The sequence below is a fragment of the Bos grunniens genome, chromosome 3 (genome assembly GCF_055505025.1).
Source record: "Bos grunniens cultivar Pamir isolate PY7600 chromosome 3, Bosgru_T2T1.0, whole genome shotgun sequence".
In the NCBI taxonomy this organism is placed as follows: domain Eukaryota; kingdom Metazoa; phylum Chordata; class Mammalia; order Artiodactyla; family Bovidae; genus Bos; species Bos grunniens.
In genome coordinates, this window is record NC_141167.1 from 32,302,958 (window position 1) to 32,320,290 (window position 17,333).

At 45.5% G+C, this 17,333-nt stretch overlaps 1 protein-coding gene across 50 annotated transcripts in view; it reads right to left on the reverse strand.

The window, feature by feature from the left end:
• DAB1 (DAB adaptor protein 1) overlaps positions 1–17,333 on the reverse strand; it is a 1,332,660-nt gene that overhangs the window by 49,566 nt on the left and 1,265,761 nt on the right. For 46 of the 50 annotated variants that reach the window (XR_015160070.1, XR_015160096.1, XR_015160084.1 and 43 more), the window contains one exon: positions 16,436–16,495. Coding sequence is in view for 17 of the 50 variants with exons in the window: in XM_086390205.1 (XP_086246331.1) it covers positions 16,436–16,495 (60 nt within the window). In the remaining 33 variants the exon portion in view is untranslated. Of the gene's footprint in view, positions 1–16,435; positions 16,496–16,831; positions 17,012–17,333 lie in introns of those variants that run through there. The other 4 variants (XR_015160103.1, XR_015160102.1, XR_015160089.1 and 1 more) reach the window with 2 other exon arrangements.

Sequence of the window (17,333 nt, forward strand, 5' to 3'; positions counted from 1 at the left end):
AGAAATGCTGACTCCATTTCTAGGACATACCCCACCTCTGCCTGCCCTTTCCCTCGGCTTGGTGGCATCCTCTATTGCCTGGACTGTTGCTTTTAACACTTTCTCCCTTAAGTTCATCTCCTACACAGCAGCAAGAGTGATATTTTTTAAATGTCAGATCAAGTTCACTTGCTGATGAACACCCTCCACTGACTTCCATTACACCTGCGATAAAATTCAAACTCCTTATCGCTGTCTATACCACTGTCCATACCACTGTCCACATTCAGCTGCTGCCTCTGAGTCAGAACCCACCCTCCACCACTCTCCCCTTCCCACCAAGCTCTGGCCAACATCAGCCTTCTCTCTGTTCCCCCTGGAGCCCTAGAACATTACTGTCCCAGGCCTTTGACCCTACCTTTCCCTGTCCCCATCCCACTCTCCATCAGGCTGGTTTCTTCTCATAACTCAGACTTGGCTCAGGTGTCACATCCCTAGACCTCCTCTGACTATTTACTTAAATACAGTCCTAGCTCCCAGCTCTTGTCACATTTTCCTGTTTGGTTTTCTGGCTAGCACTCATGCACTGTTTGGAGAAGGAAATGGCAACCCACTCCAGTATTCTTGCCTAGAGAATCCCGTGGACAGAGGGGTCTGGTGGGCTGCTGTCCGTAGGGTCACACAGAGTCGGACATGACTGAAGTGACTTGGCATGCATGCATGTATTGGAGAAGGAAATGGCAACCCAGTCCAGTATTCTTGCCTGGAGAATCCCAGGGACAGAAGAGCCTGGTAGGCTGCCGTTTACAGGGTCGCACAGAATCGGGTATGACTGAAGTGACTCAGCAGCAGCGGCAGCAGCAGCAGGCACTGTATTTCTGTTTACTAGATCACTGGCAGCCTTCTCCTGTGAAATGTGAGCTGGGCAAGGGATGGGGTCCGGTCTGACTTGTACAGCACCTGTGTCTGTGTGTGATATGCGATGATCACTGGACTGTATTTGTAGAAGGAGGAGGGAAAGAATGCTTGAATAGAAAAATGCTTAAGTGACCAGTGGCTAGTTCTAGGAGGTACCTTCCAGTACTGCAGAAACTGTAAAATGAAAACAAAAAGGACATTTTGTATGTACCTCTACAGGGACAAGGGAACACTCTGTTTGTCACTTTGATGTCTGTGCTCTGGTCTCTTTTCCTGCCTGTTCTCTGATGCTGGGCAACCCATTTCTGAAGACCATGGAGCCAGGGCCAGAGGATGTCAGATTCAGTGAGATCCCATACAGATCCCACAAGCAGAAACCCTCTTTAGCCACATCCTTGCTCTATGAAAGACCTTTTTGATTTAATCGGTATTTCTGGTTTGGTCACAAGTGGTTGACATCATTATTCTTGTTTTGATAGATCCATAAAGTTCCTAAATATATAAGCTCCTCTTGATCCCTCACTCTTCCACACCTTGACATCCAGTCATTATAAGAAATACTGACTCTATCTATAGAACACACCACCAAACAGTCCATTCTGGTCTAAAGAGGAAGGAGGGGCTAAATAGTAATATCAAGACCTCATCTGTTCTTGGCCAAGCAGGGATCAAGCATGACAATAATCATAATAGCTGATGCTTAGATGAAAGTTCCTCTCCACAAGCCAGACACCACTCTAAGGTGTGTTCATATAATAACTCACTTAATTACCACGGCAAATGTAGGTGCTATTGTTGTCCTCACTTTCAGAGAAGGGAACTGAGGCACAGAAGGGTCAATGACCTTGCCCAAGGTCACACAGCGAGTAAATGGCAGAGCTAGGATGTTTGCCAAAGTGGGTGAGCTTTAAAGTACATGTTCTTAACCAGTACTCTAGGGCGAGGAGAACAAAAGATGTAAGACAACGCGTGTTTTACAATGAGGGTCAAACAAAGTAAGGGGTTGGGAAGGAGCAGCCACTGGGGAGAGGAGTAGTTCAGAAGCCCAGCCCTCCAGGTCCACTACATCCTCTCTGGAGGACCATGGCCTGATCACACGGCAAGTGTTATCTCTACAATGATGAGGGGGGAAGGGGCGAGGACTTTCGAGGTGACCGTGGAAACAACAACCTAGAGACGGCCAAAGAGACGAGGCTATGAGATTACAAACACAGGAAAAGGGGAAAAAACCAGACTACTGGGTTGATGGCATGGGATGGTGGGAAAGAAGAGTAATACAGAAGATCAGGCAGCAGCTAAGCTGCCGGAAAGAAATGTGATGACATATTGACAGGTCTCTGTGACAGACAGAAAAATGAGAGGTGGAGACGGGAGAAAGTGAGTTAAGAAGTGAGAGTGACTGTTCCCTTAACACGAGCTGTTCCTCGTGCACAAGTGGAGAAGCAGGAGACTCCTGCATCATCAGACCTTACTTCTCTCTCCTTTTAGCAACTAAACTTCACTCTTCTCATCCACAAAGTAGAGAAATAATAGTTGGCATGTTAATTAAACTAGATAAATGTGAAGCGTTGGAATCCATTGGGGGAACTTTATCAATCTCTCTTTAAATATAAACACATACAACCCTTACAAAAGCACATCTGTAGGGGTGAGGGCCCAGAAAGTTCAAAAAAGTGTCACCAGGGACTTCCCTGGCAATCCAGCAGTTAAGACGTCACCTTCTAATGCAGAGGGCAGGGCACAGGTTTGATCCCTGGTCAGGGAACTAAGTTCCCACATGCCGCATGGCCAAAAGAAAGTGTCACCAATGACTGTTTGGCAATGTGGTATTCGGGAACCACTGATCTGGATGCAGCTTGCCAAGCACTGTATGTACTCCCTTGGCCCCCAGTAAACACTTGGCAAATACTTGTTTCTTGCCTCCTTTCTAAGTCATTGCAAAAACAGGCTTCACGCACTTTGGGTTGGGACTGTCACTGACCTTATTTTCTTATTCTCCATGACCATTTATTCATCCCTTTCCCCTTTTTTACAACTAGAATTCATTCATTATTCTTCTGCAACCACTAACAACAGCATTTAGGGAGAAAGAAAGAGCCTTAGCATGATGATTTATCCAGAAACACTGAATTACTGTACCGGGAGACAATGAGTGTCAGCCTCAATGGATATTTATGGGGAAACGGTATATCACAGCTCTGCTCATTAGAGATGCTGTAGTTAAGGTTCTATGGATGTTAACGATCTATATTAGAGGCATAAGGAAAGACTCGCAGCAGCAGCAGCAGTTAACAGACACCCCAGAATCCCATTTTCTTCCCACATCACAGAGCTCCAAGGAATCTGATTTATGCCCACTGAAGGAGCAGGTGTGCATTGGGGCACCTGTATCTTGGGGGCAGTACTGTCTTTGTTTTAGAATAGATAGTGTGACTGGCAAAGAGTTTCAGGAACAAAGCGGATAGAGAGCTCCCGCCTTCTGTTTAAAATCTCAGTGTTCTGGTCTTAGAGACAGCTGGACTCAGTAGGAAGAGCATTTCTTGTGTGTGGATAGGGTGGACCTGCACCCTGGGCTACCTAAGATCACTCCCGTTCCTACCTATTGTCCTGACATAATTATTAATAGCAATCCCCCTTTCCCTTTAAAAGTGACCCAGTTTGGATGATAAACTAGGTCACCCTACCTTTAGGGTCAGAGAGAGAGGGATTAGATCCTTAGTGATGCCTCTTCTAGCTGTGCTGTTTAACTTCTCTGATCCCCAATAGCCTTTACGTAGAGAAGAGATGTACGTCTCAGGGTAATGTGGGAATGCCTTGACATAGTATGCTGTGCCTTCTACAGTCCCTTGCTTGGTAAGGGTGCTCAACATTTGGTATCACAACTGTTTTATCCTCACCCCACAGCCCTGGCACTCCCCTGCAGGCTCAGCCCCACCCCATTTAAGCTTGGTCTTGTTAGCATTATTGCTTGAGCAAGGAGAACCGAAAACGTTCCAGCCTCTTACCCTTCCCCCCAGTGCTCTCAGGATCCTAAAAGCACCCTAGTGGTTAAACCAGGTCTTACTCATCATCGTATTTCTTGAAATATTTGATATAGCCCTTTGTTCATAGAACAGCTCATAATAACAACTATGGCTAACATTTATTGAGTAGTACTATATGCCAGGCGCTGTTCTAAATGCTTCACATGCATCACCTTATTCAAGTTCTCAGAAGGTAGGTACCACACTCATTATTCTCATGTTACAAGCAAATACACTGAGGCTCAGAGAAGGTTAAATAACCCACCCAAGTTTACATAGCTGGTAATAGAGGCAGAAGATTTTCAAGCGTTAAGTAGTCAGTCTGCAAGGCTCACGTTTTTAAGTGTACTCCCATGCTGCCTACCAAGTACTGAATACCTACTCTGGGCAAACACAACAGAAATCATATGTGTTTTATAATTTAATCCTTATAGGAATCCAGGGAGGTAGCTCTCCCCACATTGTTAACTGGTCACTAAGAAGAACCTGAAAGGTTAAGTACCTTGCCTAGATTCACACAGTTAAGAAGAATAATGCTCTGAATTGCTTCAAATTTCAATGCATACATGTGGAATCTAGAAAAATGGTACAGAGGAACCGGTTTCCAGGGTAGGAATAGAGATGCAGACATAGAGAATGGACACGTGCACACAGCGGGAAGGGTGGGACAAACTGGGAAATGAGGATTGACATATATACACTATGATGTGTGAAATAGTAGTGGGAATCTGCTGTATGGCACAGGGAGCTCAGCTCGGTGATCTGCGATGACCTTGATGGGTAGGAAATGCGGGTGGGGGGTGTGGGGAGGTCCAAGAGGGAGGAGATACATGTGTACATATGGCTGACTCACTTCACTGTATAGCAGAAACTAGGTTCAATCCTAGGGTCAGGAAGATCCCCTGGAGAAGGGAATGGCAACCCACTCCAGTATTGTTGCCTGGAGAATCCCACAGACAGAGGAAACTGGCAGCATGGAGTCCACGGGGTTGCAAAGAGTTGGACACGACTGAGCGACTAACACTCAGTTTCAACAACACTGTAAAGCAATTATACTCCAATAAAAAAATTTCACGCTGTTTCTGCTGTTTCACTGCTTCTTAAAGACTACAGTCCTGGTCTGCACTCAGAATTTGATTGTCTAGTAACAAAGCCTTGATAGGAAATGATATGAAGGCTTTCTGCATCTGACCACCCAACTTCTCCCACCCATGGAATAACTGTGGGATTCTTTGGCAGTACCTTCTCCATACCTCTTCCCTTCTAGAAACCTCTGTTCTTCAGACAGAGGAAGGTAGAGGGTTTCCAAGTGGGTGGGCCTTAGGGTTCAACATGGGTCTAACCACATCCTCCTCTTTCATCTGTTTGTACAGAAGGCTACTGGACACACTTCATTCAAAAAATTTTTTTGAGTTTTATAAAAAGTTTAAAGATCATTCTTCCAGGAGACCAGTGGCAGAGGAATGAAGTCATCAGTGTTTTATGCATATATGATTTTTGCCAATACACAACTGAGTAAGCAGGGAACCGGGCAACTGCTAACACACCCATTTATCCCCTCTATATTGGCTTCTATAGAAAGCAAGTTTTGGGGATGACTTAACATTGAGCCATCTACAACCCTATTTGTACAACCCTTCACGAGAACATTGATTGTTAACCCTGGGAGAAAGAACCAGATCATTCAAGGTGGTAACGTAACTGGGCCCTGATGTGAGTCATGGATTGAAAACAGAGAGGGAGATGAAAGGGATTACTATAACCTTTGACAAGAACTTGAAAACAGCAAATGGAAGGGCTGATGAACAAACCTTCTTAGAAGTCAGAGCTATAAAAAAGCGTCCGTAAATGACAGAGCTATAGGAGAGGAGACAGGGCATTTGGCTCAGATTACCCAGTTATCTGATGTCCCAAATTTTTCCACCTCGGAGAGAGCTTGTATTTGTCTCACCATCCACGTCTGCAAGAACGTCTAGATCTAGCCCCATCATTCACTCAAATATACACACAGCCTTACCCGCTTTCTCTTGTCAGCAGGGTCTCGCCCTCAGTCCAGACCCACAGTGGTCCTCACTGGCCTACCCCTCAACACTTGGCCCTCAGAACCATCCTTGCCCGTCCCTGCTCTGTGCTGAATGACAGTGACCAATCCCAGTAAACCACATTGCTCGGGGTCCCTTGCCATCCATTTCCATTTAAATTTGACCAAGAGGAGGCCAGGATCAGAAGTTGGATGGTGGGAGGGAAGGAAAACTGTGAATTTCTCCCCTGCTCTCCCTGGGCAGTTTTCTTGCAATGGGTGAGTTTCTCCAGGCTTTCTACCAGACAAACCTCTCCACGTGATCTCACCTCCCGCTGGGCAGCTCCCTCTGTGGTCCCAGTACCTGCTGACGACCCCAACTCCTGGGCTCTGCCAACACCACTGCCTTCCTTTGTCTGTTGAGCTCGAGGGGTAACTCTAGTAGCAACTTCCGACCAAGACTCATCTGGGTTGCCCCACTGTTGCCTATTTGGTTTTTTTAAACACTTTTATCAATAACCTCAGATATGGAGATGACACCACCCTTAGGGTAGAAAGTGAGGAAGAACTAAAGAGCCTCTTGATGAAAGTGAAAGAGGAAAGTGAAAAAGTTGGCATAAAGCTCAACGTTCAGAAAACTAAAATCATGGCATCCAGTCCTATCACTTCATGGCAAATAGATGGAGAAACAGTGGTAGATTTTATTTTTCTGGGCTCCAAAATCACTGCAGATGGTGACTGCAGCCATGAAATTAAAAGATGCTTGATCCTTGGAAGAAAAGCTATGACCAATATAGAAAGCATATTAAAAACCAGAGACGTTACTTTGCCAACAAAGGTCCATCTAGTAAAGGCTATGATTTTTCCAGTAGTCATGTGTGGTTGTGAGAGTTGGACTATAAAGAAAGCTGAGCACCGAAGAATTGATGCTTTTGAACTGTGGTGTTGGAGAAGACTCTTGAGAGACCCTCGGACTGCAAGGAGATCCAACTAGTCCATCCTAAAGGAAATCAGTCCTGACTGTTCTTTGGAAGGACTGATGTTGAAGCTAAAACTCCAATTCTTTGGCCACCTGATGCGAATAGCTGATTCATTTGAAAAGACCCTGATGCTGGGAAAGATTGAAGTTGAGAGGAGAAGGGGACAACAGAGGATGAGATGGTTGGATGGCATCACTGACTCAATGGACATGAGTTTGAGTAAACTTCGGGAGTTGGTGAAGGACAGGGAGGCCTGGCGTGCTGCAGTCCATGGGGTTGCAAAGAGACAGACACGACTGAACTGAACTGAACACCTTTGTAACTAGTTCCCCATGTTCATGTCTCTTTATTAAACTGCCTGGTATGGACTCTGTGTTCCTGACTCCATCCTGATGTAGATGCATAGATAACTCCATTAGCTATGTAACAACCTCCCCACCTGCTGAGCCACCTGCCATACGCCAGAGCAATGCTGAAAAACGCCTCCAATAGGGTCACTCCACCACCTGAAAGTGACAGTGACCTCCCCCAAATTCCCAGGTTCTCAGTGTCACACTTCAGGCCCTCTCCTTCCCTCCCCTTGGTATCCCTGTCTCCTTTCCCAAGAGGGCATGCTGTGGTCCTGTCATCCCAGACTGTTCATCAGCCCCTGGGACATGTGAGGCTTCTCCACATTTCAGTGCCTTTAAACACTCAATTTCCTCTTCCTGTATAGTGTTCCACCCTTTCTCCAGTCTTTTCAAACTCTATCCCCCAGGTAAAGACCTTACTAAACTCCCTCAGGCAAAGTTTACTGCCCCTCCACTGCCCCCAGGGCCTCTTGTACACAGCCTCTTACAGCCTTGATTGTATTGATTGGGATTACTTTTATATGTCTATCTTCTTTTTGAGACCATTAACTTTCTTCAGCAGCTGGTCTTATTCATCTTTATACCGCTATGGAATAGAACACTGTATGGCAGGTAGGAGCTTCTTAGTAACCATTTGCCAAATGGATGAATGAAAGGATAGGATGGATAGAAAAGAATGAAATGAAATAAAGTAGAATGAAATAGAAATAGAATGAAATGAATAGAAGTTGTAAGGGAATTCCAAAGAGAGAAGGGTTTTGTAGCAATCAGAGGTCTGGGATTACAAAAGTGATGGCGGTCTGTCACTGCAGGTACGTGAGCTGAAGCCCAGGAGTCAGGAATGCTTATTTGCACTCATCACAAGCCTTGGAGGATTTTTGCTTTGGTGGGCAGGTTAAACGAGACAGCATCTTTTAATATTCCTATTAACTTTAAGATTCTAGAAATTTAGGATTCTATCTCAGGAAAAAGTTCACATACAGCTAAAAGAAAGTCCACTCAAGAAACATTAGAAGAGGCAAGCTTCTCTTTCTTTTGTGGGAATATGCAGATTCAGATTCCTTTTTCTCACTTTGAGATGATCTCCTCTCTTGTGACACCTCTGTTCACTGTGTTGTGATCATTATAATTTCTCTGCAATGTGGTGCTTAATCAGGAAGTGAAACTGACAAATGCTCAGACTAGACTTAATCCAATTATGCAACATCTTGATTCAGATTTTAAACTAAAGGAAAAACCAACTGCTAAATTCTGAATGAAAATTTATTTGCCGTGAATGATGGGGACTGGGCGTGGAGGAAACAATTGTCCAGAGAACTCTTGCAATTCTTCCCATGAATGGATTGCCTCTTCCTACATTTGCAGCAGCAAAATGGAAATGAATCCAGGACAAGGAAAGCCATCCAGAGGCTGACTGCTGGGGGACAGGGGTCTCAGAAAAACACCAAGGAGTCTGCAGTGTAGGAGGCAGGAGCACTAAAACAAGCAGGTTTCTGAGTTTTAGAGGTAGGCTGCTTTCATTAAGATTTGTTCTCTGGGATTCAAAAACATCTTTTCAACAGCAGGATGAGGAAAGCAGTGGTGCCAGACAGAGTGAGGGTCTAGAGAAGGAGAGAGGTGTTCACAGTCATACACAGAGCCTCAGGCCTCCTGAGCTCCGAGTGTTTATAGAAACTCAAAAGCAATGAGTAATCAGAGCAGGGAACTGAGTTCCAAGTACTGATTCTGATCAGTTGAGGGTTAGGAGATGGAGGACTTTGCATTTTCTGGAAACCTAATGGCAGCATTACTTTAGTGGAATCATGTGGGTACCTGAGTCAGAACAACACAGGGTTCAAATTCTGGCTTTGTGAGTTTTGTGAACTCTTAAAGCCTCAGGCTCCTTATATGTAAATGACACCTACCTAGCAGGTTTGTGGTTACTGAAGGAGATCAGCCAAGATCAGAGCCTAGGCTGTCTGGGGCAGAGATGCTCAGTGGGGTCTTTCTGCTTTTCCCCAGCTATGTTAGCCCTAGATCCGGTACATATGGCTACTGTCCATAAAAAGGAACCGAATGGATCCCTCAACTTCAAATCTGACCGTTGGGATGTTTATCAGTTTCATCCAGCCTGATAAACTGGATACAGGATACAGACTGGTCTACAGCCTTGAGGATACAGACTGGTCTAGAGCCTTGATTTCAAGTTCTATAGGAGGAAATTAAGGAGGAACAGATTTCTAAGCACCTACTCTGGGCCAATGCTCGCTCAGTGAGGTGATCTGATTACACTACTTGGTTAACTTCTTATTCAGAGCACTAACTTCACTGGGAAAGGCCACGACTTATTGATGGGCATTTCAGAGTAGACATCTGAACACAGGATTCTAATAATGAAGCCAGATGATAATAATGAAGACAGGGAGGGGGCATATGGCTTGGCAGCTGAGCTATTTGCGCGCAAGATGATGAGATAAGTATTAATACATGAGGGCGAATGGAACGCCAGAGGAGATAAGAGAACTGGAAGTCTAGCACTGTAGTCAGCTTTACAATATGAGGGTTCCTTATAGAACCACTATATGCTGCCTGAACACTCCTAGGGCCGGAGAACTCACTACTTTGAGAGGCTGTCATTTCTGAAAATCAGCTCAGATGATCTTCAATTTCTTTCTTATATTGAGAGCAGTTTTGACCTCTCGTCATTAAACATGGGCCATTCTCTTAATCAGGTCAAAGTGTTGGTCGCTCAATCGTGTCCAACATTTTGTGACCCCACAGACTGTAGCCTGCCAGGCTCCTCTGTCCATGGGATTCTCCAGTTAAGAATACTGGAGTGGGTAGCCATTCCCTTCTCCATGGGATCTTCCCAACCCAGGGATTCAACCTGGGTCTCCCACATTCCAGGCAGAGTTTTTACTGTCTGAGCCATCTGGGAAGACCCTCTCTTAATCATAGAACAGCACATAAAATCAGTAGAAGTAACAAATATATACCATCCTTCAATTTTTACTTCCCCAGCATCTCATAAAAGTGACCCCTGAGCATCACAGAAATGTTTCATGTTGATGTGTGAGTCTCATGAAAGCCCTGAAGTGTTACTAGCAGATGGTGATCCTTTCCACTTTGCAGCCCAAAAAACGGAGTCTCAGAAAGTCAAAGCGACTGACAAAGGGAAGAGAGAATCTCAAGGAGGTCTTATCATTCCTTTCAATTTCTGAATCCATGTTACACCAAAAGGAAATTAATATTGAGACCAAAGCATCCATTTGACAACCTATGTCCTTCCTATTTACCACTATGCCAAACTTTCCAGAATTTCTTTTGAAGGCCAAAAAAAGTTCAGCTAGTAATCACTGACTTGTTATTACTAATAATTAGAAAGTCTTTTATATCTAATACAACTACATAAAAAGCTTTTAAACTGGGCAATTATAAGGTGAAGGATAAAAGATCTTGTTCAGTTGTAAGAATATTATATGAGAGGGTGAGCGTAGGGGAGAAGAAGAATGTGGAGTATTTCCTGTCGTTGAAACCGTTGACCTTCACAGAAAATCTCAACCAAGTTCAGCGCTGTGAGGCATAAAAGGATCTGGAATGGGCCCTTTAGCAGCCTGTGAATGCCTGCTGTGAAACTAGACCATGTCCAAAGGCTAACAGAGTGCAAAAGGCACTAAATAATGAATGTGGACACTTTCCTCTCCATTTAGGAATGTACATTTTTGACATCCCCAAAGAGGCCAGGGAATTTGTCTAAAGAATATGACAGCATCATCAGCTGGCAGAAAGGGAGACTGCCTGCCTTGCCCACCTCTTTGAGAAGGAAACTGATGAGAAATTAACCAGGTCTGAGTGTTGCTATTTAGAGGCAGTCTGGACTCAGGAACCAGGACCCCAGTGATTTGCCCAGAGGTGTTTCCATGTCTCTTTTGCCTGTTCAAATCCTCTCATCCTTCAGGGCTTTGCCCAAGTTGTACCTTCTTTCCTGAAACCTTCCTAACTCTCTAGCCAACTAACATTTCCTGCCAGCAAGCATTTATGCCACCAGGTTTCAGAGACCTTGACATAGAAGCAGACCCACCTGTTTAAGATACAGAGGAGATCAGACCCTGTGCAAAGCTTCTGACTTCCTTGACCAGGAAGGGATGGGATGTATATTTCTAGGAATGAGTGGGATTAATCCTTATCTGGGCTCAGATTCCCAGGAGATGATGGAGGGAAGCAAAGCATGACCTCAAGAACAAATCTGCTGGAAGAAGGCAATATTATAGGTGCAAAGTAAAATAAGCAAACAAAAACATCCTAATGTGTTATTTACAAGAGCAGAACAGGAAAGGGGCCAGTACAGCTGAGCATCCTAAGTTTATGGGACAAGGAGGATGTTCAACTAGGACAGGGATGAGCGAATGTGAAAGTGGAAGTGTTAGTCACTCACTCTTTGCAACCCCATGGACTGTAGACCATCAGGCTCCTCTGTCCACGGGATTTTCTTCCAGATCCAGGGACTGAACCCCGGTCTCCCGCATTTCAGGCAGATTCTTTACCATCTGAGCCACCAGGGAAGGTGAATGTGAGGGAGTAAAAACAGAATTGGCTTTCTGTCTGAACCTGCATACATGTGTGCATGCTAAGTCACTTCAGTCCTGTCCAACTTTGTGACCCTGTGGACTGCCAGGTTCTTCTGTCCATGGGATTCTCTAGGCAAAAATAACTAGAGTGGTTGCTATGCCCTTCTCCAGGGGATCTTCCCAACCCATGGACTGAACCAGCATCTCTTATATCTCCTGCACTTGCAGGCAGGTTCTTTATGACTAGTACCACCTGGGAACAATGTAACAAACACAATGAATTCCGACATCTGCTGCCCTAAACCTCTGAAATCCCCAATACATCAAATTTGCCACTTTCTGAGCATCTCTCTGACCATGAAAGAGTGATGATGAGCCACAAACTGAGGCTTTAGAATAGAGGTTCTAGAGCTGAGATCAAGGGATCTCGTTGGCTTCAAGGTCTACAAAAACTTACATGTGGACATGTGTTTCTTTCTGGGGAACGAGTCTATAAGCAAAATTTCAAGAACAGAAATCCCAAGAAAAGTTTCTTTATGGATAGTGATGATTAAAAGTAATTCTTGTCCTCAAGGAGCTCACAGAAAAGAAAGGGAAACAAATAGCATAATAACAGTTCACAGCTATTGAATCCTCACTGTGTACCGAGTCCTGTGCTCATTCACATATTTAAGCTCATTTAGTCTCTAGCCATCTATGGGGTCACACAGAGTCAGACACGACTGAAGTAGCTGCTAAGTCGCTTCAGTCGTGTCTGACTCTGTGTGACCCCATAGACGGCAGCCCACCAGGCTCCTCTGTCCATGGGATTCTCCAGGCAAGAACACTGGAGTGGGCTGCCATTTCCTTCTGCAATGCAGGAAAGTGAAAAGTGAAAGTGAAGTCGCTCAGTCCTGTCCGACTCTTAGCGACTCCATGGACTGCAGCCTACCAGGCTCCTCCGTCCATGGGATTTTCCAGGCAAGAGTAGTGGAGTGGGGTTTGCAGCAGCAGCAGTCTCTAGCAAAAACTCTAAGGTAAGTGCTATCATTAACCCGAAAGCCAGGCTTTTAAGGAACCCAAGGTCCAATGGCTCAGTGGATACATTAAGAGAAAATAATCCTTTATGATCATCACAAAGAGAAGGACAGAGGTATCCCAGAGAGGCTGATTACTCTGGGGCAAGGAAGGCTTCCTGGTGGAGTTGGGCTGTCACTTAGAATACTTGGCAATCCTCAGCTCTGTGAGAACTGTTGGCTGGTGCATTGCTTGTTTCAGCAACAAGTGGAAATGTTCTCATTTAATCTACTCCATGTCCTCTATTAAAGGTTTTACATAAATCTTTAATCTGTCAAACAAAGCTACAAGACAGACACTACTTTCTTTGTACAGATGATGACACTGAGGCTTAGAGATACAAAAAGCTACTCAAGGACCCTTAATAGGTGGTCAGGATGAGAGCCATACCCAGATTTGACTCTGAAGATCAGGTGGTTGTATATTTCTGGCCTGGTTGGTGGTTTTCCTCAATGACAGCACCAAGCTGAGTCCTTTATTAGGACTCTGTGCAGATCTGTCCCAAGGAAGAAGAAACCAGGTGGTCCCCAGACTAACAGACCAATGGGCAGTCTCCCTTCTTGTGGGAAACTTGTAGGATCCCCCAGATTCCCTTGGAAGATGCCTGGTTGTCCTTGGTTTGTGTTTCTGGGTAAGGAGCAGGTGGTGAAGGTGTGAACAGCGACAGTATGGCAGGGATTCTCAGAGCATAGATATATCCTGGGGAAAGGCACTTGGCAGAGAGGAGGGGCTTTGAGGAGAAGCCTGGGGCAAGGGAAGATGTCAGAGCAAGGGAGACACAGGATACATAAGACATCTCCGGGAGGTTTAGGCAGATGGGAACAACTTTCCAATACACAGACTATTTTATCCTCAAAATCACCTTGCAACTTAGTATCAGTCATTTCTTTTGGAAGATGAGAACACTGTGCCTCAGAGGCAAGGAGACCTATCACAAGGCTTACAGGCAGTAACGATAGACAGGAGTTGAGATTCCAGGTGCATCCATCTGCCTCTAACTTGAGACTATGCTTTGCACTTTCTCCCTCTCTCAGATTTTTAGAAATACTGAGATAGTTCATGGAAAAGCCATTATCATCATCAGATGCTTCTGAGAGTCAGTGGTAATAATAGGTGGGAAGCCACTGTGGGGCATTCAGGCAGCCCCGACATTCTGGAAGCAAAACCTTAGCATATGTCCTCAATGACTATTTAGAATCAGAGAAACAGGAAATTCTCATTAAAAAAAATAGCAAGAATTTTCATAAATCCCTTCTACAAGGAAAAAGGATCCATATATCTATTAACTATCCCTAGAGTAGCCGTGTTGTATCTGGCTGCAAAGAACCAAGCCCTGGGCTTGCTTCTAGTAACACAAGGACCCCAGGAAGCTCCCAGAAGCTCCTGAGGAAGAAGGATTCCAACACTGTGTGGTCTACTCCTGGAGGAATGACAGGTGTGGAGGCACAAATGCAGGGGCGATGTGCTGACGCTGTTGGAAGAATCAAGAAAGACTCCCCTAAACACAAGGCAGGATGTTGGGGGAGGGCTTCAGGGAGGGTGGGGAAGGTATGACTGCTTGGGGAAGCTGAGGAGTCCAGTGGAGCTGGACCAGGATGAGGCAGGCCAAAGATACAGCAGAGGCTGGGACCCGAGTGCCGTGTATGTCAGGTTGAGAGTCTGGATTTTCTTTTTCTTTTTTTGGAGCTACTAAGCATGGAGGTGGTGTGGCCAGGCTGGTTAATAAATTCACAAAAACCAAAGGCAGCAAATGGAGCATGTTTCCTCACGTATCTAAGCCTGTTAGGGGCAAGTAAGGCAATCTAGGCACAAATTGAATTGGAGGGAGCTGTGCGATGGGGGCTGGACCAAATTGAAACACGAAGAGCAGACCGGTGTCTTGGTGACAAGCAGGCTTGATTAAATGCAAAGGCCTTTGAGAGAAAAACTGCTTTTTCTGAACGGCCCTACACTGCATGCCTTCTACTGTTTCTACACTCGGTGTTTTTAAAGGGGCTAGTACTCAGATATGTCTTCTTATTAAAACTAACATGCATTGAGTTTTGGAAGCCGTCTTTAGGTGGGATAGGATGGTTTCAAGATACTGGAAGAGTGGGTAGAGAAATGGAAATAAGTCAGAAAGAAAGTTCACTAGGAAAAAGGGGAGTGGAGCCAGGGGAGGGTAAGAAGGGGCCAGAAAGACTCCTGATTGGAGGAATCCAGAAACTCAGGTTTGGAAAGGGTATCAAAGGCTTGCCCCTCTGGCCATTCAATGTCTGAATCCCTGCCCCTCCCCACCTTCATCCCATCATCCTTCTGACAGGTGGTCTTCAAGGCTCTGCTTGTACAGCTCCAGTGATGGAGAGCTTACTCTCTGAGGTGCCAGAGTTCCACCCTTGAGCAGTTCTGACCATCAGTAGACCACCCTTAGCTGGAGTTAGAAATGACTTTCTTGTAGGGCCACCCCCGTCTCAGTTCCAAGAGTTGGCAGATACAGAAGAGTATAATCCCTCTTCCATTTCATGGTCCTAGGGATGCCCACCTCCATAGTCATGGTTTCATTTCTCCAGGCCAAAGGTTTTCAGGTCCTTCTGCTACTTGTTCACCAAATTGGGTTTCAAACCCCATTATTAATCTTATTTTGAAACATACAGGGCTGTCTCTATGTCTCTCATGGTGTGGGGTCCAGGACTGATAACAGTGTTCCAGAGAAGGTCATTTAGCCTCACAACAGCTCTGTTAGGACCACAGCTGGGTTCCTGAGGGTCAGTATGACTTCAAAACCGGTGCTCCTCCCACCCATGGTTGAATGAAGTCAGCAGAGACTAAACACCCCAGTTCTTTTTACACAAGCTGAGGCAAAGTCACAGGTCCCCCCACTCAAAGCCTGCACTGGCTCCTCAGGGCTGCCTGGGTTAGGTAGAAGGCGCCTTCTGAGTGCAACTCCAGTTGCACTGAAACATGTCTCAAACATGGTTCTGAGCCCAGCAGTGACACACAACTGAGTATTTTCCTTTGTATCTCAGACTTCCAGGAGTCCCCCTAGCAGATGAGGTCCAGGTGCAGCGGGCCCCCGGTTCTCTGCAAGCCTACATACAACACATGGCCTTTTCTATAGTGTGCTGATCACTGACTGGACCCTTAACACACTCCAAAGGCTCTGGCCAGCCCTTGTTCTGTCTTTCTGAAGCTTCTTGACCACTTTCAAATTGAGTGGACAGCTCTCTTCCCAGAACCAAGAACTGCCCCTGCTTGACCAGGCATCATGGAGTCTTTGGCTGGAGACTTTTTCCATAAAATACCGGAGACTCTGAATCCCTTGGACATAGGAGTTTTCATGATTCAGCAGATTTCCACTCAGGGAGCCAGACCTTCATGCAGACTCAGCCCCATCATTTCCACCTCTAACCCCCTTCCCCTCACCCACTGAGGAGTCCCCAGCATGCTGTCCCCAGCAAAGCCATATAGGTGGTGATCCGTATGCATAAGAGCGGATTGTGGACTCCCTTCCTCGGATTGCAGACCAAGCCTCGGTATAAAGCCAGGTTGTGGGGACCCAGTAGAAGACAGGAGATGTACTTACACTTACAGGTTGACTTTTTGGCACATCATAAACACCTTCCTTCTTTTGGCTGGTGGGAACCTACGAAAAAATCAAATTCAACACAGTCAAAACACTCTGGTACTCTGCTTTTGAAGAACAAAGCAACCAGGCTTTCCTTCCACTGGCTAAGCGTGTGTGAACTCAGCCCCGGAGGCCTGAGCAGCCAACTTCCAGCAGAAGGAGGAGCTGCTGGTAGCATGAAAGCGTCAGGCCAGGCTCCTCCTCTCAGGCAAGCTGGAGGAGGAGAGGGGGTGTGAATCATTCCACAGAGGTTTGCAGGATGTCTCTGCCACCGGACTCCTCACAGTACCACAGCAGAGGAAGCTAAAGGCAGAGACTTCAGAGATCATGTGGTGAAAAAAATAATCATCTCACCAAAGACAAAAGTGATGCCAGGGAGGTGCTAGGAGGTGCCTAAGTTGTTACAAACAGTTTGCAGCTGAGCTTGAAGTACTACTCCATGCTGATCTGAGATCCAGGTTATTTAAAATTCAACAAATACCCAGGTCCTAAAACAAAATACAGCTTCTGCTGGGATCACTCACATACTATCTGATAATCACCAAAGGTTTTTCTGTAAGAAAAGGGTCCATCCATGGCAGAAAAAGCATGCGACTAGAATCGAAAAACTCTCCAATGGTTTTCTAACACTTCTCTGTAACTTTTCTCCCTCTCTTCTCTTCCTTATCCATCTGGCCTTCCTGGGCCATGTGTAAACTGTCAAGGCCTAAGCAAGTCACTTAGCTCCTCTGGGCCTCACTGAAATGGGAACTTCAGCTCTGCTTCTTGCTTAGGTTATACATCAAAGGCAAAAGAGAGTAAATAATAAAAGTCTATTTGGCACCATCATACTGTCAAGTGTTAGAACGGTAATGTC